The following is a 27,108-nucleotide window of genomic DNA, read 5'->3' on the forward strand; positions in this document are numbered from 1 at the left end:
CGAAAATATGCTACATAAAACACGTCCCACTGTAAAATTCTCATTGTACTTGAAGAAGGCTGGTTTGGCCAGCCGAAATATAGTACACTTTCAAAAAATCATTCTACGTTGTGTCGGTTTCTGCTTTTGTATTCTTCATTTTATGTGTGAAGCCGATTAGATCACTATTGATCTAACGTATACCAGCAGCATTATCGTTCCGGTTGCTTGCTTAAACATTGTATTTTTATTGGACAGTTTGTTATCGGACAGTTCAATAAGCCAATCACGTTCAAAGTTGTAGTTACGTGTGTGCGTGCGCGCGCTTGCTTTTGTGTTTTTGGCGCCTAATTGCCGGTAGGAGGCGCGGTAGCCTTAGAATGTTTACATCTCCTTTGTAGGTATTTCAATGCAAATTTTCCCTTTCTCTCATAACTTGGCTATTCTTCTTTTCTCGGAAATTGTAGTTTTTATGATTTGTGGGTAATAAGACTTTGCGTCGTCCAATTCGGTCTGTAATCATTCTCGTGATAAACAAATCGGACGACCGCGCAGCGGGAGTACGATTTTGTTATCACTCTTATGACGATAGGCTCGATTTCCACCGCCTTCTCGAGTCCGGTCTACGTTCCTCGGGGGAGGAGCGCGGGCTCCTTTCCCGAACAGCGGCTGGTAATCGAGCCTCAGTCCTATTACCATTACTTATTAGAGCACGCGCGCGGACCTCTATGACGTCACCTGTTCTAAATACAGCTTCAGTCTTCCGATCAAATGAAAACAAGCAATGCAACAGCAAACTGCCTTAACATGAACATCGTAACGTAGGATACTAAGAATGGGCGCATGTTTGAAGGTCTTATGTTTTTGTATTTTGATTACTCTAACTGTGCAAGAAAATTCCTGGAAACTTCGCCACAGACGTGGTGTAAACCCCACAGATGTTAAGCCGCAAGACATTGTTGAACGCTTAAGTAGTGAGATAAAAAATGTTGGCTCTAAGGCAAACAGAGTGGAATCAGCTCAGGTAACTGAATCTGTCTAAATATTGTTGACTTCTACTTAATGTTTCTGTTTTCATTGTTTTGTTTATTTGTCAGTTTGTTTTTTAGTAGGCCGCGAACCGACTCTCTTGCTTAAGAGCAGCTTGCTCTAACGGTCACCTATACCTATGCAGGATAGAAAAATTCGATGTTCTGAAACTTTGTAAGGAAGAAGGTTTTTACTAACTTATTTCAAAACTGTACCTTTGAGGCCGTTTGGATTTTTACTTTCTTGTGGAGACGGCCTTTCGCACTTGGCCCGAAAAGAGCAAAACTTGACCCGAAAACTACACTTTTTGTAAGCGTTAGCAAGCCAAAATAATAAGCGTGGCTGGAAAAGCTAACCCATAGTGCTAAAATACCATCTTTTAGCAGTCATTTAACGTTGTCAGATCAACATGAAATTCAAACCTAAATTTTTAGCAAATTTTTAAAATTATACGCTTCGATGATGTTGCGTCACGTCAAAATTTAGGAAAATTTCGTGGACCAGGGAGTCAATCTGGTACATGGATTTACCTGCCCAAACTATTTTTCTGGTTAAAAGTATCCCTTAAGCTAAGTTTTTATCGCACATCTAGCTTAAGTAAATAAAACCAAAAAAATTGAGAGCGTCTCGAAGACTAGGCACTTGAGCTAATCGCCTGACATTTTGACTTTTCACGCCGCAATCACTATCTCCAACATTGATCCAGAAATGTTTGCCTGTGGGTCTTATCTCCACTAAAATAGCCTTTAGGTCTCTAAGATCAGTTACTGTAATTGAAAATAGGTATCAGGCTGCAAACGAGCATCTTAAGCAGACGTTTATTTTGAATAAGAAATCATACATTTAGCGGTTGGCGACTAAAGACAACGCACGCAACGAAATATCATATAATAAATCAGCATCGAGAGTAATCTTTGAGAAAACTACACAAAAAGTGTAATTTTGGGGCAAGTGCTCTTTTCGGGGCAAAATACGTAAGGCCGTCTCCACAAGAAAATAAAAATCCAAACAACCTCAAAGGTACAGTTTTGAAATAAGTTAGTAAAAACCTTCTTCCTGACAAAGTTTCAGAAAATCGAATTTTTCTATCCTGCAGAGGTATAGGTGACCGTTAGAGGAATTTGCTCTTAAAGTGCGCGCAAAGTGCAAAGTATTTTAATTTAGCAAGTTTGCACGAGATTTGAAAACGGGGCATATCGCAAAATGCGAATACTGTATTGGCTGGTCGGTTTTAAAACCAATTTTTTTTTAGTCCCGGCGATTTTTAAATTGTATATTTTGAATGACAAAGTACATTAAGTCAAGTACTAAGTTCCTCATGATGGATACTTGCTTTCCTATTAACAGAAAAGTATCGAAGAGTGGATCAAAGAAGGAAGTGATCTACATGGTGACGAGATTGTAAGAGACCTTGCTGACAAACTGACAGCTCGCCTGGAACAGAAAATCGACGCAGTGCGACAGATCTCTAACGCAGTCTCGAAAGCTTTTAACAACAGAAAACCACGAAAACAACGTAAGAACTGACCGAAATTTAAGTTTTTACAAGTGAGGTAATCGGTCGAGGGTGCCGTGCGAAAAAAAAACAAAACAAAATAATTACAGTTAGCTAAAATAAGCCAAACGCCCCTTATTGGTTTTAATATTATTGCTGATACGCTGAGTCAAGAGCGCAAATTTTTTGAACCGACTACAGCGTTCATTGAAGGAAAATGAGCTTGCAAAGCGGTTGGTAACCTTCGACACTAAGTTAACAACCGCTTTGCATTAGCAAGAAGCTCACAGCCAGTATAAGAGGAGAGATAATGATAATTATTTTACTCTTCTAGCATACCACCGTTGCTGTGAGCTCCCCTCAGAGTACAAAGTCACTTATGACCCAAGGTACAGAGATAAAGTTACAGACGCTTTGTTCTGTCAAATGAAAGCTCCAGCGCATTTGAAGGAAGATGACATTGACTTTACAAACGTTCGAACTGTTTTTGATAGCAACAAACTTAAGGTAAGAGAAAAGCAACAAAAAGCTAGGTTCAAAAGCAAAGCGTTGTAAAACTTCCATCTCACTTAAACAAGTGTTCTCTTTTTCTTTTGGTTTGTAGCGTGGTGGCTTAACGTTTAGTCCGGCCCGTTGATCTTAACTGAGATTGCGCGGTCTGGGTTCTAGTCCTAGCCATATTCGTCGTGTTGTGTTCTTGGACAGAAAAGCTTCAGACTCTCACGTTGAACCCTTCTACACAAAAGTATACAAACGATCAATTTAAGCCCCGGCTCTTTCGAGTCCAGTCTTCGCTCCTCCTTTCCTTTAGAGCGACCGGCAATCTTGGATTATGAATAGATTCTTACCAATCGTTGGGGCAAACCGACAGCTAGAAAATTGAGGAGTATAAGCTGGTGTTAGACTAACCTGATGTCGTCTAGGGGTAATAGCAATACTCCCAGCCGCCTCTCTTACGTTTTTATTTCAAGGTGAATTGGCAGTATTTTGGATCCATTGAAGGAATCAGCACTATGTATCCTTCTTCAAGGATTTCAAAGTGTGGTGCGTATGACAACAGAATAAGACCATGGTACGTTACCACAGCAACACCGTCACCGAAGAACATAGTGATTCTTCTGGATTCCAGTTCATCAATGGGTTACAATAACAACCTCGATGCTGCTAAAGATACAGCTAAAATTGTTGTCAGTACGCTTAACCCTCAAGACAAGGTATACAAGTGGAATCCGTAATTAGGAGTCAAGTTTATCACAGGCTCGATTACCAGCCAGACACGAGAGAGCAGCGGAAATCAAGCCTATAGTTGTTCATGTCTTCCTTATTTTCCCTACTTACTTGGATTAATTAAATTAACCCGTCAATCAATCAAACCATCAATCGATCTATCGATTGACGGTCGGCCAGTAAGTCAGTCAGACAGTCGGACAGTCGGACAGTCGGACAGTTGGACAGTCAGGCAGTCAGACAGTCAGGCTAGACTATCAGACAGTCAGACAGTCAGACAGTCAGGCTAGATAGACAGTCAGACAGTCTCGCTAGACAGGCAGTCAGACAGTCAGGCAGTCAGGCAGTTAGTCATTCGATCGATCGAACGCCTGCTGACCCTCCTGTTGCCTCACTCTGAAAGCGAATCCTAGTGCAGAATCTTTCCTTTGAAAATGACTGTTAACCGATCAAACTCGTTTTCTCTCACTCAACGTTTTTATCACCATTGGCTTACAAAATTATTTTTTCAATTTAAGCCCAGTACTATTTTTAGTTTTCCATTTTCCGATTAGCTGAACTGCTGCGCCCTGCTAATTGTGTTCACCCTTGAAACTGTTACAATTTTTTCGTAGGTTTCAGTTATCCTTTTCAACTCTTCAATCTTTTTACGTGCGGACCACAACACAGATGAATGTTACAACACGACAATGGCAGTGGCTGGAACATATACCGTTAATTACTTGAAATCTTTCATTGACCGCGCTCAGCCGTCAGGTTTGAACGCCACATTTATTCTATAAGATTGTCTTCCTTGGCGATAATAGTTACCAAGCATATTCATTATAGCTAGACGCTTTTTATCAAATGTTTCTCGTCGAGAACCACAAAACGCACCGGAAGTAAACCACGTAGTAAATTTGGAAGCACAAGTTTTGAGCGGCAGTCCATCTTCGAGACCTCGATCAGGCACTTCTACTAGGTTATTGAAAATTTCTGTTTTGACGAGGGCCAAACGTTTGTAACTTCTTTTTTCCAAATTAGTTGCAGTACACAATTGTACCTTTATCAACTAAGGATATCATTTAGAAAGTGGTTTGCCTTCCAACAGCTTACCTCGTCACTTTCAAGGCAGAGTAAACCACTTGATATTTGCTTCTTTTAATGCACGCTCCAGATGCCATTTAAAACATAATACAAGTTCACCAAAGTGATAGCAAGCCTGCTTATTTGTCTCAATTAAGAATGTGTCTTAAATAGTGTGGGTTGTGGGAGGCGCGGTGGTCTCATGCTTAGTGCGCTCGACTCCGGAGCGAGCGGTCCGGGTTCGAGCCCTGACTGGGGGCATTGTGTTGTGTTCTTGAGCAAGACACGTTACTCTCACAGTGCCTCTCTTCACTCAGGTGTATAAATTGGTACCGGCGAATTCAATTAATGTTGTGGGGTAACTCTCCTAGCATCCATCCAGGGGGGAGTAGAAATACTCCTGTCGCTTCATGCTACTGAAACCGGGATATGCTCCGGCCTGATGGGCCACTTGGCTCGCCTGTAGACTTTACCTTTAATAGTATTCCTCAGGGTTGGGCTTAAATGAAAGGAAACATTATTGTGAGGATAAACATCTTAACTTGACCTCCCTACAGGTGGTACTCGATTCATCAGAGCTTTCAAGAAAGCGTTCGAGATCCTAAAAAACACCTTGAAGTCTTCAACGAAGTCAATCGCTGCCAGGCCCTCCATGATTCTCTTGCTCACGGACGGTGCACCTAAGCCAAAAGGGGCTGAAGATAAAACTTTACACACGATAACGAAGGAGTTTGCACTGTTTAAACACGAGTATAGTGACACCAACTTAAAATTACTGGCATTGCTGTTTGGAAAGGACAAAAACAGTGTACAGTTCATAGAGAAGCTGACTCAGGAAACGGTAAAGACATAAGATTCAAGTTGGTATTATCAGTATACGGAGGTGCGGTGGCCTAGTGGTTAGCACACTGAACTTCGGATCGAGTGGCCTGGGTTCGAGCCCTTGCCTGGGTCGCTGGGTCGTGTTTTTGGGCAAGACACCTTACTTTCACATTGCCTCTCACCACGAAACTAGGTGTATAAATGAGTACTAGCGAATATAATGCTTTGGAGGTGACTCTGTGATAGAGTAGCGTCCCGGGCCGCAAGTCAAATAAAGGTCAATGAATGGTAAAACAAAATGTTCAATTCATCAGGATATTGTATATAAATATCTAACGTGGAACTCATCTAAAGTGAAACCAATGGCCTAAAAATTGATGAAAAACTTGTTTCTATCTTACCTTAATTAAATGGTTCCCTCTTTGGCTTATTTTGAACCCCTATATGCATTAGATAATTTTAGACTGTCAATTAGCTTTGCTGCTTGATTGACCGGTCGATTGATCGATTTTGTCTATTAGCTCTCTCGGTTATAGGGTAGTGATGTAATAAACCTAGAGAATGCTCACCTTAAATGACCTGTTTCACAGAATGGAATATCAATGGCTGCCTCGGGCAAGAAGGATCCTTATTCCAAACTCAAAGCGTACTTCGATTACCTGATGGAAGTCACTCCAGCTAAAGAGAGCGAGGTCGTGTTCTCTCCACCTTATTTGGACTCATGGGGACTGGGTATGAAGGCTAATGATATTTATTTACTTCATTCTCGTCCTCAGACCCCACTCTCAGGCTTTGTGCCTGTGACGAGACCTAGAATCTTGCAGGTTATAAGAGCTAGTTTAATATCGAGTTTTATGAATTATTGCCACTGTCGTTCTGTCTCATCTTATTTTGACTATATTTTCAATGCAGCTTCTTCCACACTACTCCCTCCCCGCTTCCATTGCTTATAGTAGAGCAAGTTTCCCTCCAAATGGGCTCGGCGGAGAGCGCGAGGTAGGAGCTAAAACAGGCAATCATTTGATCTTTGAGCAGCTACTTTTGAATGAAGCTCGGGGATAGATTAAAAGACATGGATAATCTGACAAAAATTGAAGTGCCGCTTATTTCGGAACTAGCTTTTGGTGTTGTTATAAGTCAATCTTATTTTACTCAGGTTTAATGGTAACAGCAGCAAGTGCTTACTTTCATGGCAACAAACTCCGTGGAGTGGCTGGAGTAGATATTGTCATGACCGATATGTTGTCAGATGTGCAGTACTTTAACCAAGCTGGTCCAAAATCCTACGCTTTCCTGTTTCACGCCAAAACTGGGTTCACGCTAAGTCACCCAAACCTTCCCACACCAGAGGCTATCACTGAAGAACCCAACTTGGTGAATATTCTAGGACTTGAACAGGGAAAGGAATTCAAGAAATTGCTGGAAGACGTTCAGAGGACAGGCCGATTAAAGTAAGCGTAAAATCTTTAATCTTTAATCATTATTTATACACGGTAAAAACAACATGGTTTATGTCTGAAGGCTGCAAATGCCTAGATACAGTCGGACCTCTCCATAACGGTCATCCTAGGGGTAGAGTCTACTGGTCCTTGTTGGGGGGTTGATTTAAGAGCAAATCTCCCAAATGGGACGAAAATAAGTGGCTGCTGTAGGGAGGTGGCCGTTGTGGGGAGGTGGCCGTTAGTAGGGGTTCGACTGTACTAACTACTCTTCTTGCGGGCAGAATCCTTCCTAAACTCGAGGACGTCTTAAATATTTTAGCATTTGAGGAGAGGACCGTAAATTCACGGAACTCACATGACTCTCCCTAAATACATAAGATAGAGGGAGCAAGTGAGTCAGAGATTTAATCAAATTCCCGACCGAATGGATAGATATGCACGTTCACGTCATGTGCATAATCACGTCATGATATCTATACGTTCGACCTAACATTGTCGAATAACTCACGTGGCTAAGCGCGCAGGTTTCGGCGCCGTCTAAATGGACGCTCTAAATGGACGGTGACAGTCCTCTTCACTAGCATCGACCTTAGATTCGTTTCCATGCCGCTCCTGCGTGAACGAAGTTTCAGATCATGTCCTTGCTCTAGTTCTTCCTAGGACGTACCCATGTCAGCTCCATTTTGCTAGCGCGTAACAGAAAAGACGGCTTGTCTTGTTACGTTGTAACAAATCATTCCACGAAATTACCATCAATTGAAATTACCAAAACCTATTTGATGGGTTTTGATGCAATAGAGACGACACGTAGGGCAATAATTGCGCTTTACGATTTTTCATTTTCAGGGAGAAGACGTTCAAGAGGAGAAAGCGTTCTATTTCAAGAGGTGGCATGCAAGGAGATGGAGTTCAAATGGAACAAGTGGATTACAAGTATTCATGCATGCCTGTTGCTGTAGGAGAACTGAACAGTAAAGATTACATAGTGTGTGTTGCCTTGGAGAAAGGGGATACTGAAGCCAGTTTTAAATCTTTATTTATCGGTCAGTACCTAGGATCCGTTAATTGCATAAAGATTGTAATTTGGTGAAATAGATTCTTTTATTTTGATGAATACATGTATTTCAGTGGAAGGAATAAGTATGGCATTGTGTAACCGGGCCATTTTGTCTTGGCCTGGATGCCTTGTCTTTCATTAGTGGGAATGGCAAAGTGCCGACTGGAGACAAAACGTAGGGACCTTACACTAAACACGACGGCAATGGCAACTAGAAAGTCACCAAAGAAAAGGTTTAATGAGCAGAACAATGACTGTGCATGTGCAATATAATTCTACAGTGGTATTTCTTTACCGTCCTCTGCAAATCAACAACGCGAAATGACCAATTTCTAAGTTTTTCGACAACTGGACCCATTACGGCTAATTTTTCGTATTTCCTTTTGGAACTGAACACATTCGTAGCAAATTAAGCAGGGCCAAGTTTTAAAACCGACAAACACACTAAATAGATCTACGTAAATACGAAATTCTAAAGTAAAATATAAACACACTTTGATTTTAATAGGATATTAATGTTTCCTCCCCATTTAGAAAACCAAATGTCACATGCTCCTGTTACTTATCACCGGATGGATGTTCTACCAGAAGCTAAGGCATGTTATTACACAGACACTGTCTCTTATGCAGGTATTTGGAAAAAAAGGGCTAGTTACCATCAATTTTGTTTATTCCTGAAATTCCCAAGGTATGAAAGTTCAAAATCCTTGATTCGCAAAAATATTGAGAAGCATTTAAGTGCATTATATTGAAACTACTCCTCAATGGTTTTCATTTAAATGGTCACAAAACGGCTCTTGATCCCCAGACACAAACTATTAGAACCCTCTTGTACGTAGTATATCAAACTTGTGAGAACGTGCTTTACCACATTTCTAAACACCAGATACGTTCAGCGGAGCATTTTTGATGAACTTCGAACCCACGTGTTTTTTGTAAAAGAAATATAAAACGTTTTCTCTTTGGTCTATCGAATTATGGAAGCACAACAACAATAACATCAATAACGTCTTCATTTTCTCAAAAGTTTAACTCGTAAAAGCTATTGAAATACTTGCTTGCGGCCCCTGTTCGCACAACATTTCTCTTTCTTGTAAACTTCTACCTGAAGTTTTTAAAAACTGATTTGTAACCAGGTGGTTCCATGATGAATATAAAAATGTTACACTGGTTAAGAAAAGCTATTAAAAATCTGAAGAGTGAACTTATCAACCTGACACGACCGTGGGACAAAGAAAAACAAGGTCTGAGTCCCCGACAGGAATCGAACCCATGACCTCCCGTACACCGGGCGGGCGCTCTATCCACTGAGGTACGTGAACTCATGGAGAGCAAGGTCATTTAACTGAGTTCATGTGACAGGCGTCCTGCATACTGCTAGGATCAGCACTGTCGAAGTCATTGTGAGTAGTGATAAGTGAATAAGGATGGTGAACATTAAAAATCTTTACAACCCAACGTTTCGGTTATTAACATAAGTCCCCCTCGGGGGTAATAAAAATTATAATTTATACAATGGCACTCGACAGAAGCGCGAAGAATGTTAATTTTTTTGGATATTTATTTAATAACGATCAAAAGTGTGAAGGATAATGTTTTTTTGTTTCCCTTAGATCGCTCGGTGATCAAATTCTCCACGAAAGCGTTAGAAGATCCCGCAAAATACCTGGAGGCTGAGGAAAGCGCAAAAGCTGTTAAAGAGTATGTTGAGCAGATGATAGGAAGAGCCCACTTCTCTGAGGAAAGCGAAGTATTTGCTGAAGATGCAGTAGTGACAGCTATGCTAACCTCACTAATGGATGAAACTTGGTTCACCGCGGTTAATCAGAAGGAATACCTAAGGAAATTTGTACGTCGTTACATTGGAACTTACAATGGCGTCCTACGTCTGTTTCCTGGAGCACCACTGCCAACGAAGTTTGATCATATCTCTCGACCGTGGTAAGCTTTGATCTATTGTGCAACAGCAGCAGTAGTAGTAGCATTAGTAGCAGCAGTAGGAGGAGTATAGTAGTTGTACTGAAGTAGCGACAGGAGCAGCAGTGATGGTAGTAGTAGCAGCATGGGAAGCAGCAACGGCAGTTCATCTGCAGCAGCAGTAGTAGAAGCAGCAGCAGTGCATTATTGTAGCGGTAGTAGTAGCATTAGCGGCAACAGCAGGAGCATAGTAGTTGTATTGAGGTAGCCTAGGCAGGAGCAGCAGTGGCAGCAGCAGCAGTTCATCTGCAGCAGCAGCAGTGGCATCAACAGCAGCTGTGTATGAATGTTTACGGTGGAAGTAACAGCAGTAGAATCAACAGCAGTAAAAAATCTCTAGATTTGTTTCTCTGAAAGGAGGAAATAAAGTCTTAGCTAATTAGCTACTTTTCTTTTCCCGAGATCACTTCTGACTCTGGGGAGGATGAATATATTTTTGTGTCAAGTACTCTTTCATCACTTGACTTATGTATGTTTTATACAAATTCATTTCATCTTTTTTAGGTTTATTCGCGCCGTTGCCAATGAAGGTTCAGTGTCATTAACAGCTCCATATCTCGATCCTTTGGGAGCGGGCTTCATCGTGTCGATCAGTCAATCACTAAAAACGGCATATGGCAAGAAAAACCTCTTTGGAGTCATCGGTGCAGACCTAACTGTCTCAAACTTCGGCGCCATGTTGAGAAAACACATCGGGAAACGATGTTTGGGTTCTGGCAATAAGCTGCACTGCTTTCTCGTGGATTCGAGTGGTTATATTGTCTATCATCCAAACTTTGATAACGCGTACAATGACTCCAGCAAGGTTTTGAATAAGCACATCACTGTGGTAGACGCTGTAATTGCGCGTGACATGATCAGAAGTGGAGTGATGGTCAGACGGGAATGCCAGAATTTTAACCTTTTGAAGCTACAGAGATTCTACGAGGTAGCTTGTTTTCTGCAGTTTCCCTGGTCCCCAGTATACTAACTTCAGATGCAACAAAATCATAAGATGGACTGGTCGCGCGCGTCTCCCACCAATGTGACCCGGGTTGGATTCCGGCCAGGTGCCATACGTGGGTTGCGTTTGTTGTTTGTTCTCGCCTTTCTCGGAGTGTTTTTCTCCGGGCTCTCTGGTTTTCCACCCTTCATTAAAACCAACAGCCCAAATTCCAGTTCCACCAGGATAGAGGGCCTACATGAAAACCAGCTGAGGCTGATCTGGCTTTCTCTTTAAATTTTAGAGAACTTAAGCAATGACCACCGCGACCGTGAGGATAACGCCTAGTAAAAAAATAAATTTATATTTTACCCTCGAATTTTGCAAATGTCCAGATATCTGTTCAGAGCCTCTATTGGTCTCAGAACTTGCCTAAGCTTAATATGAAATGTCAGCATTCAATCCACCGTAGGAAAAAAGATGGCGACTGGTACATTTACCCATAGTTCTTAGCGCACTAAAACCTTAACAACGTTCATAAAAACGCACAGAAACGTTATACAATCTTCAAACTTAGGCTACTTAATGTCCTTAGTACAGGGACATATATTGTAAAATATTGGCTTTCTTTGTACCTTTTAGGCTGTGTTAGGTTCGCAAGGCCTTGTGGTAAAATGTAATCCGCCATCTTTTTTCCTACGATGAATTCCACAGCGTTCATTAGCCACAGTCGTTGGCGTTTCCCCAAATACGCAGAACTTAGTCATTTCACGTTGTTGTTTTGCAGGTGACGGCAAAGAAATGTACAAAGATTTAAAACGCACATGCACAACCATTGTTTTCCTCATTAAGCCTTTTCTTTTCGGGGCGTTATCGTTGCCGTTGCCGTCGTGGTTTGCTTAAGTTCTCTATTGTCTTGAGTTACCGCCGGGGAGCCTTAAGGCCGCCGCACTCTAGCCGATTTTTTGTCGGCCAACAAAAAATCTTCACTTGTTGGCTAGGATGCGGTGAATTCAGACAAATCTACGACAAGATCGGGACTTGTCGGGCGATATCTGACAGTGCTAGATCTCAAAACGTATTGTCGGGCCTTGTCGGCTAGTGTGCGGTGGACCAAGACAATTTGTCGGGGCTCGCGCGCGCCTGAACCAATTAGGAAATGTCATGAGAGTCACGTCAGTGGAATAGGCACCATCTTGATTTTGGATGAGTCGGCCCAAAGCCTCAACGCGGTTTGTCACGACAAAAAATCGGCTAGTGCGCGGCGAGCTGATGGCCCGACAAATTTTAACCCGATTTGATTCCGACAAAAAAATCTACAGTTCTACGACAGAAAATCGACTAGCGTGCGGCAGCCTTTACCAATTTTTTCACTTCTTTTGTTTCCAGATCATAATGGACAAAGACATGCACAGAAGTGACAAAACCAGACAGCCAACTTGTGACTCTTACGCGATAATCAAGGTTCCTGGCACAAACGTGTTTGTGATTGTAACAAAGAGCCCTGACTGCTTTCCTAATCGAGCCTCGTGCCCATGCCACGACACTTGCATCTCGGATGAAAAGAATGCTTGTGAATGTCCATGTAAAAGTCGCTTGGAATATAACTTCTGCAGTGCAAACCTCACTGGGGAGAGGTAAGTAGTTCAGTTGGTCCTGCTTTAGAACGCCCCTCTGATCTGTAGGCTCGGCTTTGTTTACTGGACAGTAGAGAAGAGATAGTATCTTTCCCTTATCCCCAAGGGTTTAAGTTTTGGCAATGAAACTTCCATGGTATTAACAGTAAGGACCTTGATTGGACTGCGAGTATGAGATTAAGTACGAGTACGATTTTCCAATTTCAAACCAGACGTCTCCAGGGCTCTCGATCTTCATGTTGGTTTTAGGCAGAGAGAGTAGCTGATGGGATAAGATGGGTATGTGGCGTGATGATGTGCAAACTAGAATTGAAAAAGTCGCTCTCCTACTCGATCCCGCACTCGTCTTTAAATCTAAAGTTTTGCGCCTTTGGTTGAGTGGTATGGTTACTTGTAAATTACAATTGTATTAAATTGGGACTTTAACATTTATATTTTTGCAAGGAAGGCTACTGATTTGATCCACTACTTGTCTTTTCGTGACAGCTCTAGCAAAATTGAACCAAACTTTGAATCAGCGATTCTCGCCTCCGGGGGGGGGGGGGGGAGGGGGGAAGGGTGCACTCCCTTATATGGGTTATATAGATATGTGCGGCCCTAAAAGGTAGGGTTTTTCAGCCGTTTTGGTCATAAATACAGTATCGATTTTGGCCATTTTGGTAAGAAATAGGATAGGATTTTTTGCACTCTGGTCTTGAAAAGGGTATATTTCTTAGAAGAAGCTAGTTTTTCATCATTATCAATAAGACCGTCAACAAAAGCTCTCCATAACTTATGTTTAGGCCAACTGTGTCAGCCGCAGCTTTATTAAATAGGCTATCGAATTTTTGGTCAGGTCATAAATAGGGTAGCGAAAAACGCAGATTTTGGTCATAAATAGGGTAAGGGTTTTGGGAAGTGGGCCGCGCACCCCCACCCAACTTTTCTCCCGGGATTCTCATTATAGAGTTTTCTTCCTAGTGATATTCCAGTATGCGCACAGCCTTCACCACCTGTTTCTGCGCACGCTCCCCTCAAAGAGCATCCAGATGACCTTGGGAAGTGCTTCAGTGTACATTGCGAAGGTTACAAGAAGGAAAATGACTGCAACTTGGTATTCGGATGTTTCTGGTGTTATAAAAAGACGGACGGCTCGCTTCTGAAGACCCCAAGCTGTAAGACCGACCGGAAATGCTATGGTGGAGTGCTGGGGCGAAGAAATCCTTTCCTTCTTCCACGTAAAGGAAGAAGAACAAAGGCAAAAGATCGAAAAATTTTCACGATTCTTGGCTTAAAGCTCGATATGAAGACACTAATAGCAGCGTCCAGTGCTCTTGGTGCTTTTGTGTTGATTTCTATCGTTACTATATGCTGTCTGTGTAGAAGGAAGACCAAATATGGTGAGGAGGAAATGGAGTTTCAATCGATGGATATGTTTGCGGGAGAAGAGCAATCTCAGCCGATGGACCCCACAAACGTGCTGACCAATCATCAATCATTTGTGCCCTTACAACTGAACTACCCTGGCCAGAGTAGATTGATGCAGTCAAACATGCAGATGCGCCTGGGAGGTCCCCGGATGAACTATTCAACCCAAGCAATGTCTGCAATGTGGGCGCAAGGGTTTGCTCAGTCACAGCTTATGTCTTTTGGTCCACAAATGAGCATAATGCAGACGTCCGAAGCTTATCCTAGGAAGCCAAAGCGCAAGAGGACCAGACCCAAGCAAACCAGAAAAGTGTCATTCTCGAATGATGTCCAGGATGGAGCCAAAGAAGAGCCGAACGCCGTATCCGAGGATAGCCCCACAGCTCGGGAACCCCCGAAAGTTTCAAAGGGCTCAGAATTTGCCGGCAACTCAGAAATATCCCAAGACCAGGAAATAACCGAGGACCCGGAAGTAATCGATAACCCCGAGGTTATCGAAGACATGAAAGCTACCGAAAAGGATGGTGAATTTTAAAGCAACAGATAATTTGAGACGACATACGCTTACTTCATATTTTTCTTGAGTTTCAGACATTTTTGGTATTATTCAGTCCTTTTAACTGTGACAGCCACTTTGAAGAAATCGAATGCCCCATTCTCCGAAAAAGACTGTGACCTGAATGAGGACCAACCGTTCTTTTTTACTTCTCAACTGTTTATGTTTTTGTCTCAACTGTTATGTTTTCCACGACCCGAGTCTTTGTATAAATCACACCCTTTCGTTGTAAAACAATTCTCACATTTTCTGTTAGACCGATAACGAGATAATTTACTGATTCCTATGTTCCAGGCACTGTGTCAGAAATAAACTAAGATGGCGGTGGAGCCAGCCAAATGGGAGTTAAGCAATTTGATCAATGGTACACAGTAGGTCATGCAGGACAATGAGTCAGTCCCTCAATAAGTTAGTTGTGGGTTGGGGCTTGATATTTTCATCGTATAAATTCAAGGAAGACAAAAAATATGGATAAAACAGGCAAAAGAAGATCCTGAAATACCAGAAAAATAAAACATTCCGATCTGATGAATCCCTTATGGGATGGTTTGGCAAACAGCGAGACGGATATTTTAATTGTTGCTCTCTGCTATGTAACGTTTTTCTTAAAATATCCGTTCCGTATTTTTCGTCAAATCATGGAATAGGGTATATTCATCAGTACTTGGTTAGCCTCGCTGGAACTAACGAGACTCTTTTAGCTTGGCTCCTTTCGTTTTCACTCTTCTCAAAGTGCTCATAGTTGAAAAGGGGAAGGCTGAGCATGGCATGGTAAAAAACTGCAAACTTGTTCTGTGTGTTCCAGGTACTTGGTTTAACTGGCGGCTTGGCAATATCATGATCTTAAATATAGTGCTTTGTCAAGCATATTCCGAGTTTAATGCTAGTTGAACGCTGGAAATGTCTTGGTGATTGTTTCCCATAATTGTTTTTCTGTTTTTCGTGTGTTGCATGGGCAAAGCCTCGCCTGCGCTTGCATTCACTGCTATGTTCTAAACGGCGGGAAAATCGGTGAAGCGTTAGTTAATGAGCAAGTTGAATGAAACACATAAAGAAAGTGAGCTAGAAACAAATATACATTTTTTCATTTGTCTCATCCAAAATTTTCTTTGCCGTGAAAAAAAAAAAAAAAAAAAAAAAAAAAAAAGACTGCTAAGGTTGGTTAAATTAATGGGAAGATCCAAATAGCTGCAGAGTGGAACAGTTTTGCTCGTTTACGCAATTGCCCTAGGGCTCAGTGACGACTACACAATTAAATCAGTTGAAAGAAGGTCTATTTCAGAGCCTATGAAGTTTACCGAATTGATTAACAAAAATAGCAACACATTGTCAGAGGTTGATCTTCTAAGAAAATTTACCGCTGCGTCTTCGATATTTAATGTGGTGGGTTTAAAGCTTTTCCCAGCTGGAATAGGCCAATAGTTCTAGCTTGGTTCCGAGACCTAAAACAAAAGAAATCATACTGGGGACGAGACAAAAAGTGAATAAACAATTTATTTTGCTCCTGGGGCCCTAAGACTAGGTGCCATTTTCTAAATTATATCGAAATTGCCCGATATCGATGAACCTTGTCCGAATATAACGTAGCAAGTCTTCAGTACTAAATATATCACAGGCTCACCATCCCAGCTCTGTTCGTGTGGTTAACTGTGCTTTTCATTGGCCTTGCCTGTTATCAAGATACTGTGATCATGATTTATTATATGCCTGTGTCTCACTAGGACTGGGAACTACCGAATTCACGAATTTGATTGGCTGAAATCGATATTGACCGCGGTCTAGATTTTCCCATCTAGACCGGCATCTAGACCGGTTTCATTTTGCGTTGAAAAAGTAGCAAACTCAAATACAAAAATGTTTACCGTTTCTTTTATTTTCTTCTCAATCATTTATGGAAGTGCCAAAAAGCCTGATGACAAAAAAAAGTAAAGAGGACGAGCAAATTTCGGCAGGTTTAGTTTAGCTCATCTTCGTTTGCGAGCAAAATGTCAGCAAACCAGTTACATCAAACAAATTAAAGTTTTCTTCTTTGCCATGTAATAAACATCTTATTAACCGAGCTAAGTCGGTCTGTATGGGAGAATCGTGACCTCGGTCGTGTGTACAGACCTCACTGCGTTCGGTCTGTACTCACGACCTCGGTCAAGATTCTCCCATACAGACCTCCTGCTCGGTTAATAAGAGCTAAATATTAAGTTTGTTATGCAATGCCCATCTTCCTATTATAAGTGAATGATTGGCTATGTTTCACATACAACGATAAGGCTGAATGGGTTAACTTTACTTCTATCAAAGCAGGAAAATTAAAGCGCATTTGTCACCTATAACAAGGTTAATAAAACTGCCATGCTACAAACACATTCCCTGTTCCCCTACAGTTACTGTACTTATGAAAAAATATGTTGGTAATCCACTGGACTTTAAGACATTTGCACTACAGACACACTTTTACAACTTCTCATGTTCTCAACGTGCTCGTAATATAACTTCAGTCTTTCGAATTACTCGCCCAGAGGATCCTTCAAATAAACCAGGCCAAACTACGAAAGCGATTTGCCCTGAGTTATGCTCGGCAGAGGCGAATTCTCTGGATACCTGATGATGAACTGGATCAAAGACAGCATCTGATTTTTGTGCGAGCAAGTTTCCCTTTATCAAGTAGGATGGCGTCTGACACACCAGCTTCCACGCATATCTGCAGCACTTCTCTACGTACTTTTTTATTGGTCGTTTTGTAAGAAAGTCTCCTGTGTAGGCTTGGAATATTCCTTCATCGTGACACTTGCAAAGAGCGTTTAACGTTCTCTGTTTTACAGAAGAAAGAAAGAGAAGAAATATGTTAACTTTTCCGGGGAAAATAGTGTGCCGCGTGCGCTTTTTTGATAAACAATGGGAACGAGAATGGGTTAAAAGAATGTTCGGTTACCTGTACAAGGGCGTCGACGTCGCAAGTTTCTGCAGTCTCTTTCATGATCAATTTCAAGCTGTTGACACTGCTTTGGCCGAGCGCGCTGAGTTGACGGCTGCTGTCAGTTTTGACAGAAAACCAAACATCGGCAGATGCACTCTGCGAGAAAACAGCAGACAAGTACCATATTGAAATTAGTATCGAGTTAATAATCGAGTTGAAGAATTTTGTCACAGTTTTCTTTTCTCACTGGGGCTACCAAGTACAAACGTTACATCTCTCAATATGTCGGTATAATCCAAATTACTCTTTTTTCCCCGTGAATCCATAGCCCACGGAAGTGTTTATTATGCAAATTCTGCACTATTTGGATATATATAGGTTGTGATTATCTCAATTATTCCTTCCCGCATCAATGATTTGTGTTCAGTCTCAGTTCCCACCCCTTTTCGCCTCCAGGTTCACTTTCTCCCATAATTAATGGGAAGTTTAATAAACCACGACGGCGACGCAGAGGATAACGTCGATTAAAAAGGGAGTTTGTTTATCACTGTCAAAACTATCGCAAAACTAAATCCGGAACACAGCGATAGATTTGAAATAAAAATTTAAAAAATGAGCCGTTGTGGTTCACGTTCTCCAGACACCGCCGAATTTGGTCATTTCACGTTGTTGTTGTGCGGAGGAAGTCATAAAAATGTACCAAGAATTGTAACACACATGTACAGCCATTTTTTTGCTCATTAAATCTTTTGTTTAGTGACGTTGCCGTTACCGTTGCCGTCGTGGTTTTCTTAAACTCCCTTTTCCTGGCGTTTGGGAGTGAGGGCTCCGGTTAGGAATATCTAACTACTATAATTACTTTACTGGTATTTCTTTCGAGGAATTGAGTTCCTATGGACGGGGCTGACGTCAAAATACAAGAAACACCTTGAAGGAAGCCTTCTCTTAACTTCTGGGCTGCCATAAAAGACTCCTACAAATATATAAACAAGAAGTAGCTGATCAGAAAACTATTTCACCGTTATTGTATATTTCCTTTCTCACTTAAATAAAACAAAAGCAAGGGACCGTTCATTTTTCGTGGGTTGAGGAGGGGGGGGGGGGGGGATTTGATAGATAGTCCCTTCTATCCATAAAGACCCCCTATTCATCGGCATGTTTTCCTGATTTCCCTCCCCCTTGTACTCCTAAACTTTTGGGATGATCCTCTCCACATAAAAATTAAAAAGTAAAATCATGGCAGTCTGAACAACATAGGAGAACAATATACCCATTTCAAGCCAGTTTAAGCAGTTTTTCACACTGTACCAGTTGTTTGGTCATAAAAATAGACAAAGAGCGCCTAGATGTCCTAGATCAGAGCTGACATTTCCTTGACTGTTTTATGAAAGGGAGTTGTATGATTGTTAGTGAAGGTTTGAGTGTATTTACAGGGTTCAAAGTAGGGATGTATGGGGGGCATACTTCCCTGGGAAAAAAAGCTGACATTGCCTCTTTTTAAGGGAAGTCACCCGTGGAGGTTCACCTAAGTCTACTTCGGGTATGTTTACCTCGAAAATCATGCAGGCGACGTATTGGTCATCTACTTCAGTCCATTTGGTTCGCTCCCTTTTAATTCGTGAGCTTTCGATACAGTCGATGGCATCCATCCTTTCGTGATCATAGAATTGTTCGTACTTTCCTTCTAACGTGGAAGGTCGGTTGGAACTGGTAATGTTCTCATTGCCAGTTTGACTTAAGCGGGCATGATCTTCGGTGAATCGTTGCAACCTTCAGAATAATAAGAGAATAATGTAGTACATTAATTAAAAGTATTCCTTAGGTTCGACCGTCGCGACTGAAACGACAGTCGGTGATGTCGCGTGGCAGGGAAAGTTGGCAATCAAACGGGAGAGGGCGAATTTCAACTATCATGGGCTATCATCATCAATCGACGACTATCATGCGACGCTTGACCAGGGCTTAAAAGAACTGCAATGTCTACCTTTCTTCAAGTGATTGCTATTGATGCGGTGGCTGCATATGACTCTCCCAGTGTTGCCTTGCAGACGACACTTGACCTATCTTCCAAACAGTTTACTACTAATCCGACCATTTTAAATAAACTGTCCGTTGACAATACAGAACCCGATCATACCTTTCTTGGCAGGTTTGCAGCTCAGACTCTAGCATTGTTTGGCGTTCCATCATGCTTCCTCCGTTATCGAGAAACTCTTGGACAACTTGAAACGCGGATCTGTATCTTTTGATATCATTTTGAGACATCGACGTTACAGGAGTATGCTGCCTTGTAACATCTCTTGTGTTACTCTGCGCCATCTCTTCAAAAGGGTCTGTTTCTATTCTCGAGGAGCTTAATTTTCCCGTAAAAGAGGACAAAACAGTACCCATTGACGGCTGTTCAAGAGTGTAAAATTAAGACTTTTTAACACTTGCATCCCAGTTTGAAAATCAGTATTCTGCCGCGCGCTTCTACCTTATCTATGCACGATTTCTGTAATACACATGCAGTTTCTAGGAAAAGCATATGATGTAGAAATTTCCTTATAAGGCAAAAAGAAAGATAATCCACCGGAAGTTTCCATACTTAACACAACGCCGCATTGTAATATTCTTGTTACTATCACAGCTTTTGTTTTGGAAAACAATGCTGAGGTTTCTAGGAAAAGCTGTGACGTAAGGAGTCTTTCTACTCACAACCATAAAAGGTCACGAATTCTAAGAAAGATATAACAAAAAAGGGAATTTTCCCTGCTTATGAGCTTTGGCCGAAAGGGTATTGGACCGTATGATGAGTACATCTTTAAGTTGCATCGCATGCAGGTTGCTAAGCTGAAAGATACCTCTAATCTTACGCAACAGTTTCGGGTCAGTAAAACAAATTTGAGATTTGATATGCACAAGTGGAAAGAAGAAGAAGAAACATATAGGCGTTTGAATGCATTGCGTCTCCAAGCATCTGGACGAAATTTCCTCAAAGAGAAATACGATGTCGTAACCGCCATCGACTTTGGAACATCGTTCAGTGGTTTTGCTTTTTCTTTTAACCACAGAGACGGAGGTGATGATATTTACATGAACAGAGAATGGGGGAGTGCACAAGGATACTCTACCCTGAAGACACCGACCTGCATACTGCTAAACCCACAGAAGAAATTTGTCAAGTTTGGGTTCGAAGCTGCCGAGCAATATGCAGAGCTGGAGGACGCCAATGATCAGACATTTTATTGCTTTGATCGTTTCAAAATGATGCTTCACGGAAGTGAGGTAAGTAGGTCTTGTTGAGTGTTGAAATTTTTGATTGGAGAGGAATAGGGGATTGATAAATCATCCTTCGATCAGTTATGTCTGTCGATCTGCAAATAGGTTTGGTAGTTTTGCTTAAATTTTGTTGTGCACTCCTGCTGCAGTGGACTGATGAATAGGCAATCAGCCAAATCATTAAAAATATTTCAGTTACATGATACGGAGGACTAACCAGACTTTTTTTTCTAAACGGAATACTTAATGATGTTTGTATCTAGGCAATTAAACCTGTGTGCCACTGGCATCTAACCATAATACTCCTTCGTCGCTTTAATCGCTCCTTAGTAAGTTGTAGCGTTACCCGAGCCGACCGCGAGCCCAAGTCAACCTCGAGTCAACCACGAGTCGAGTCAAATTTTTTTTTGTTGTTGTGGACTCACTCGGCTGCCCCTCGTGAGTCCATAACATTTTGGCCACTGTGATGATACGTATCGTTGTCGATAAGAGTTGGCTCGTGTAACGCTATAACTCCTTCTGTTTTAGTGCAAACAGAAGATTCCATTACAATTGTAAGATGGAAAAAACTTTACATTGCCTTCTTCCAAAAGAATTTTATTCGTTGTTAGCAGGTTTGCCTTCCATCACTTTTTTTTTTCAATCGCCTTCATATGTTCCTTTAACACTTCCTTCGCTACTTGCGCGGGTTTCTGCGTATTTTCTGCGTCAATATTGACTAACGTTTTCGACAGTTTCCCAGCCCGCGTAACAAACGCTCCTGCGAGTGAAGATATTCTCGCCTTCTTTTTCGCTCGAAAATCGGTGCGAGAACAAAAAATTCGGAGAGCGGGATGGTGGGTGGAAAAGCCCTTTTTTCGTATGGGAACGCTTGCCACACAGGCTAACATTTTCCGTATTTCATAGTGGGAATTTTGCAATTGATGAGAGTTTATAGCTATGCGACCAAGCAAAATGAATCCTTTCGACTGCGCTGGACAAATGACAAGATATCTAGAATTATCTGCATCTTACAAAATAGCGATTGAGACTGCAATGTATGCTAAAAGCATTTCAAGTATGGGCAGGTACGCGCATCTTAACTTTGTTCTAGATACAAGTGCATAAGAGGCAAGTGATAAGTAGCCCAACCAAAAGTAGGCTGCCAGAAATGAACTTTGGAATGAAACGTGTTCAAAGGATTTGTTTGGAGTTGGATGGCACTGCAAATACCCTGTTGTATAGTAAGCGAATTCTTACGGGTTTTTTTACCGTAGTTTAGGGAACAAAAATTGAAAAAACATGTCGGAGACAAGGAGTCTCTTCGTCTGTCCATAAAAGGACAAAGTGACGAACTCTCCCCAAAATTCATTTGACATTGTTTGTCGGCGCCATAAACATCACCGGGAAGAGTGTCATGGTATTTAACGGTCTTTTTCTCGTCGCGTTTGTCTGACAAGCAGGATCCATATCCTAGACTGGGACAAAAAATACACAGAACGATTGTATGACCGAACATTTAATATAATCAGTAAACACCAAAGAGTTCGTTTGGGACTTTACTATTCAAAGACTGCACTTGATTAGTACTTTGAGAACCAATAGGGTCCACCATCTCCCAGAACTGCCTTCGGACCTGATTAATAAGTTATATGTATGGCCAGTTCTATGCCTAGCGTGCTTTTCCCATGTGTGTTCTTGCTGTAATAATGTAATGACGAAAACGCAAGGATTGGTTTTGAATTAATCTTTTTGTATAGGAAATCGATCTGTTCGAGAAACAATAAGGGATTAATCTTACGCGTGAACAGATCGGACTTTTTAGTAATTTCCACGAGTGGCTGGGGCAGCCACGAGTGGAAATTAGAAAAAGTCCGATCTGTTCACAAGTACAATTAATCCCTTTTTGTTTCGAGAAAAAAGATCGATTTCATACGGCAACCGTAAATACAAGCTTCTATCTGACGTCTTTTCGTTATAGAGGGTTGCTAAAAAGAAGGCACGCTGTGATTGAATATTTTAGTTTTGTGACTTTGTTTTCTAAACACTTTTGGCCAAAGTTCTCCGTAAAACAATTTCTTTCTTTGGCAAACGAACCACAAAGACGAGCATGTCCCAAGTTTGCAACATGAAGTTAAATTTTATTGGCTTGAGAGCTGTCAAAACTCTGAACGCGTGAGCGACGTTTTGATAAATGACCTACAGGAAAGAAAGTGCACGTCGAAACGGTAAAAGCGTTATTTTACCGACAAAACTCGTATGAAAACGTATTTTTGGTGTTTTTGCCTACCGCTGCTTCTTCATAAGAAGCTTTTTGTTTGTCAGAGACGGAAAACCTGGAAGTTTTGTCCGACTCCATTGCTCAAATGTGACCGATACAATTAAAATTGAATTGTTCAGCTATCGATACAATTTGGGATAAATTGGTCCGCTTCCAACCAATCAGAAGCGAGTATTTACGGTAGCAGTATTATTAGGTAACGAACTCTGTAATGAACTCTGTACTGAACTCTAAAGTGAAAGGAAACTTTTATTGAATCATAACAAGATCATGGGTTTATATGAATGAACAATCATCGTTATTGTAACAAATTCTTTTAAATGAAAACCGTGGTATATAGTTCAAGCTAGCTCACACAGGCGTTGAAAAGTCCTTGACAAATTGTCATATTCTTGAAAAGTGAGTTTGTTTTGCAGGGAACATTGTGTAGGGATACTCTTCTACAAGCACGAAACCGAAAGCGTATGCGTGCACTTGACATCTTTTCAAAAGCTTTGGAATATCTGAAAGACAAAGCTCTTGAAGCAATACACAAACAGAGTGGAGTGGAGTACACCGCTGAGGAGGTTCTTTGGGTAGTCACGGTTCCAGCAATATGGAAACAATCGGCTAAGCAGTTTATGAGAGAGGCTGCCTATGAGGTACATTTCCAGGAATAACAATTTTCCAAGATTTGAGGCCAAGTTAAATATATTTAACAACCCCGTCAACCAATTAACTATTCTACCAAAACGGTGAATGTTACTATTCACGCGTTCTCATTGGCTACTCAAACTCAGACCATCCTTTGTAATTTAAGTCTTAACCTCCATTGTTGCATTTCTTACTTTCTGGTTGGCCTAAACTCTCCAAATAACTCTGAGCTTTACTTATATAGAAGATGGACATTCGATGTGTTTACAAGTTTGATCGTCGCAACAACAACTATTAAAAGCACAGTAAGGATCATTTGAGTGTCAAAATGAAAAAAAAAAAAGAACAGCAACAACAAAAAACAAATATCAACCACACGCAATACACATAGTTTCAATGAAACATTTCGATAAAAAAATGTCTGTGAATGTGTATCAAAAGTGACTGAATGAGCAAAAGGCCACGAAACATTTCTGAAAACTGACAGAATAAGCTTATTGCCTTAATATTGACTAGCCATTGCACTTTAATTTCAGGCTGGGCTTGCTTCTTCAAAATATTCTAAGCAACTCTTTATCGCTTTGGAACCAGAAGCTGCGGCAGTGTATTGCAGACAGCGCAAACTGAGAGAGTTTGTGGAGAAAAAAGGCGAAGAAACAGTAGGCGACACATTAGTTCCCATAAGAACACGGTATCTGGTGATTGATAACGGAGGTAAATACAGCTGCTTTACATTCAAAACCTCACAATTCAGATCATGTGCCACACAATTCAGATCATGAGATTATTCGTTTGGAAGGTTACATTTTTTTTTTTTGTACATACTCCCATGTACTTCTTCAATATTTATGTAAAGGCTGCCAGCCTATACGAATCTATCTGGAATTAAAAGAGAGCTTGAATCTTAAACATTGAACATTGAAGTATTCTGGCATGCATATGTTTCCACTTTTTATTTTTTATTTTTTTGTCTCTATCAACAACATTCAACTTTCATGCAGTCATCTTTACATTTTTTGAGTCATTTTGGTGGTTTTCCGATATTTTGGAAAAATCGAGAAATTGAAGATTTGGATGTAAGAAGGCGGTAGTTCAAACATTATATCGCAATATGCATGTGGTTTGACGTCATCGTCTAATGTGGCTTACCTAAAAGGAAGATTTTTACACCTACTATGTACCCTCAAGTTCATCGTCATTGCTTCAGTTGGGATGTGCGTGCGTGGGTTTATTTATTTATTTATTTATTATTATTATTATTATTATTATTATTATTTTGATGAACCACACGATGTTTTTGAAGTTCATTATTTAATGAAAACAATACATGTTTCGGATGAGACATCATCCATCGTCAGTTGTACAGTGAGACAAAATGAGAATATGCAATAAATAGTATAACAAAGTGAGATATTAACAAGAATAATTAAGGATGAAGACGCGAACCAAAAAAAGAGTAACACTATTTAAGCTAAGAAAGGAGACTAATTAGTATGAGAGAGATGAATTAAGATGTTCGACCTGGCAATTTAAAGACGGCTGCTCCCAAAGGATGTGCATGGCTTCCTTGATTTTCAATTGGAAGCTCGTGGAAGCTCGTGGAAGCAGAGTCGAGAATTTTAAAACAATCTTCTGAACAAAGGGAGCGACAATTTTCAGAATTTCTCAGGTGTTTAAGGATGTGGGAATGTTTGTCAGAGGAGAGATGTTCACGGATGCGAGTGGCTAAGTGTCTGTTGGTTTCACCAACATAACAGGCACTACAGCGTACACATGAAAACTTATAAATGACTCGCGATCGCAAATCCACAGGGATAGGATCCTCGATCCCAAACAAACTCCTGATTTTAAACGGGGTGAACACTAACTTAATGTCTAGGTCAGTACAAAAAAACCTAACTAATTTCTTAATCCTGCGTTGCGTTTTGATAGAAAAAGGACCGATGTTATTATTATTACTATGATTGGTTTTTTTTTGGGGGGGGGGGGGGGAGGATTCGATCGAGGTAGAGAGAAGGAAAGAGGGGGATGGGTGGATAACCTTTTTTCGAAAGTTTCATTAACGTTGATTGACTGGAAGCCTTTTAAATTTAACCTTTTTCAGTTCAAGCTTTTTTGGGGGGGTCTACTGGGAAGACTTGTAGAGTAATAATGTCAGTAACACTGCTCGTGAGCAAACTATATCAATACACCTTTTAAGGTGTCTTGATATAGTTAAAGTTCGTCCCCCTTGCTTCAAAACATACTATTATTATTACTTGTCTCGAGTATACTCGATTATTAACCTCCACATTGAGGAATGATTTTGTTATATTGCAGGTGGAACGATGGATGTTACGGCACATGAGATTGTAGATGGGGATAACATCAAAGAAATCTACCACGCTACTGGTGGAGACTATGGTGGCACCAAAGTCGACAAAGAATTTGAAGTTCTGCTAGAGAAGATATTTGGAAAGGTGTTAATGGATGAATTTCGTCGCTCTCATCCGTCAGACTGGCTAGAGCTGACGAACGATTTTGAAGTCAAGAAGCGTTCAGACCGTGCGATGACAGGAGAGGTGACCAGGATCAGACTTCCAGCTAACTTTATCAATCTCTTGAGACATGAGAACGGTAATGATTATAATCGCGTCCTCAGGCGAAATCTAGGTTCGCAATACAATGCCGAAGAGATCAAAATCGCGAAAGACTACTTATGTCTTGGGCCAAACAGTGTCAAACGCCTTTTTGAGCCAGCTATCGAGTCAATTGTCGGTCATCTGAAAAAGCTCTTGAAGCAAAACGCACTAAGAGGTATTAAGATTTTGTTCCTGGTTGGCGGTTTCTCCGAGTCTCCGCTTCTTCAGGCCAGAATCTCAAAAGAATTCGGAAGCCAGTACAGTGTCCTCATCCCACGTGACGCCCAAACAGCAGTTGTGAAAGGCGCCGTGATGTTTGGAAAGCGACCACATATTGTGGTGGAGCGATGCCTTTCTGAGACATTCGGTACGGACATCTTCCAGTCATTTGTGCCGGGTGTCCACCCGATGGAAAAGCTCCAATTCGTTGAGGGTGAAGCAATGTGCAAAGACATTTTCGCTACCCTAGCGAGAGAAAACGAAATAGTAAAGATTGGCGAAAGTAAGAAAACCTCCCGCTACAGTCCAGTTCGACAAAATCAGACAAGCGTTCGTTTCGATTTTTTCACTTCTACCAATCCAGAGGTACGTTACACCACAGACGCGGGCGTCAGAAAGCTACCCGGCTACATCTCAGTAGAAAGTCCTGACACATCGAAGGGTACAGGTCGTTCTATAGAGCTAAGGCTCTTCTTCGAAACGGAAATAAGAGCGGTCGGGGTTGACATAGAAACTGGAAAAGAAGCATCCACTTACATTGACTTTCTGTCGCAAGCGTCTTTCTAAACGAAAAGAACGACGGTAATT

At 41.2% G+C, this 27,108-nt stretch overlaps 3 protein-coding genes across 3 annotated transcripts; 2 read left to right on the top strand and 1 right to left on the bottom strand.

Annotated features, from left to right (window-relative positions):
• The first annotated feature begins 814 nt into the window (after nucleotides 1-814).
• LOC145503399 (VWFA and cache domain-containing protein 1-like) lies at nucleotides 815-14,594 on the top strand. The gene is made up of 14 exons (XM_081482859.1): nucleotides 815-1,003; nucleotides 2,356-2,524; nucleotides 2,838-3,010; nucleotides 3,475-3,717; nucleotides 4,345-4,486; nucleotides 5,353-5,636; nucleotides 6,208-6,349; nucleotides 6,774-7,068; nucleotides 7,906-8,102; nucleotides 8,651-8,746; nucleotides 9,730-10,057; nucleotides 10,598-11,021; nucleotides 12,405-12,652; nucleotides 13,613-14,594. The coding sequence occupies exons 1-14, from the start codon at nucleotides 815-817 to the stop codon at nucleotides 14,592-14,594; spliced, it is 3,912 nt and encodes a 1,303-aa protein (XP_081338985.1).
• Nucleotides 14,595-17,050: 2,456 nt separating this feature from the next.
• On the bottom strand, nucleotides 17,051-19,960 carry LOC145503075 (uncharacterized). Its single transcript, XM_081482500.1, has 5 exons — nucleotides 19,664-19,960; nucleotides 19,077-19,296; nucleotides 18,386-18,499; nucleotides 17,542-17,682; nucleotides 17,051-17,420 (listed from the first exon to the last, which is right to left on the bottom strand). Exons 1-5 carry the CDS (start codon nucleotides 19,915-19,917, stop codon nucleotides 17,082-17,084), a joined length of 1,068 nt encoding a protein of 355 aa, XP_081338626.1. The 5' UTR covers nucleotides 19,918-19,960; the 3' UTR covers nucleotides 17,051-17,081.
• A 323-nt stretch (nucleotides 19,961-20,283) lies between these two features.
• Nucleotides 20,284-27,087, top strand: LOC145503401 (heat shock 70 kDa protein 12A-like). The gene is made up of 4 exons (XM_081482861.1): nucleotides 20,284-20,793; nucleotides 23,464-23,688; nucleotides 24,217-24,394; nucleotides 26,000-27,087. Exons 1-4 carry the CDS (start codon nucleotides 20,284-20,286, stop codon nucleotides 27,085-27,087), a joined length of 2,001 nt encoding a protein of 666 aa, XP_081338987.1.
• Nucleotides 27,088-27,108: the final 21 nt, after the last annotated feature.

The sequence above is a fragment of the Orbicella franksi genome, chromosome 11, assembly GCF_964199315.1.
Source record: "Orbicella franksi chromosome 11, jaOrbFran1.1, whole genome shotgun sequence".
Taxonomy (NCBI): Eukaryota; Metazoa; Cnidaria; class Anthozoa; order Scleractinia; family Merulinidae; genus Orbicella; species Orbicella franksi.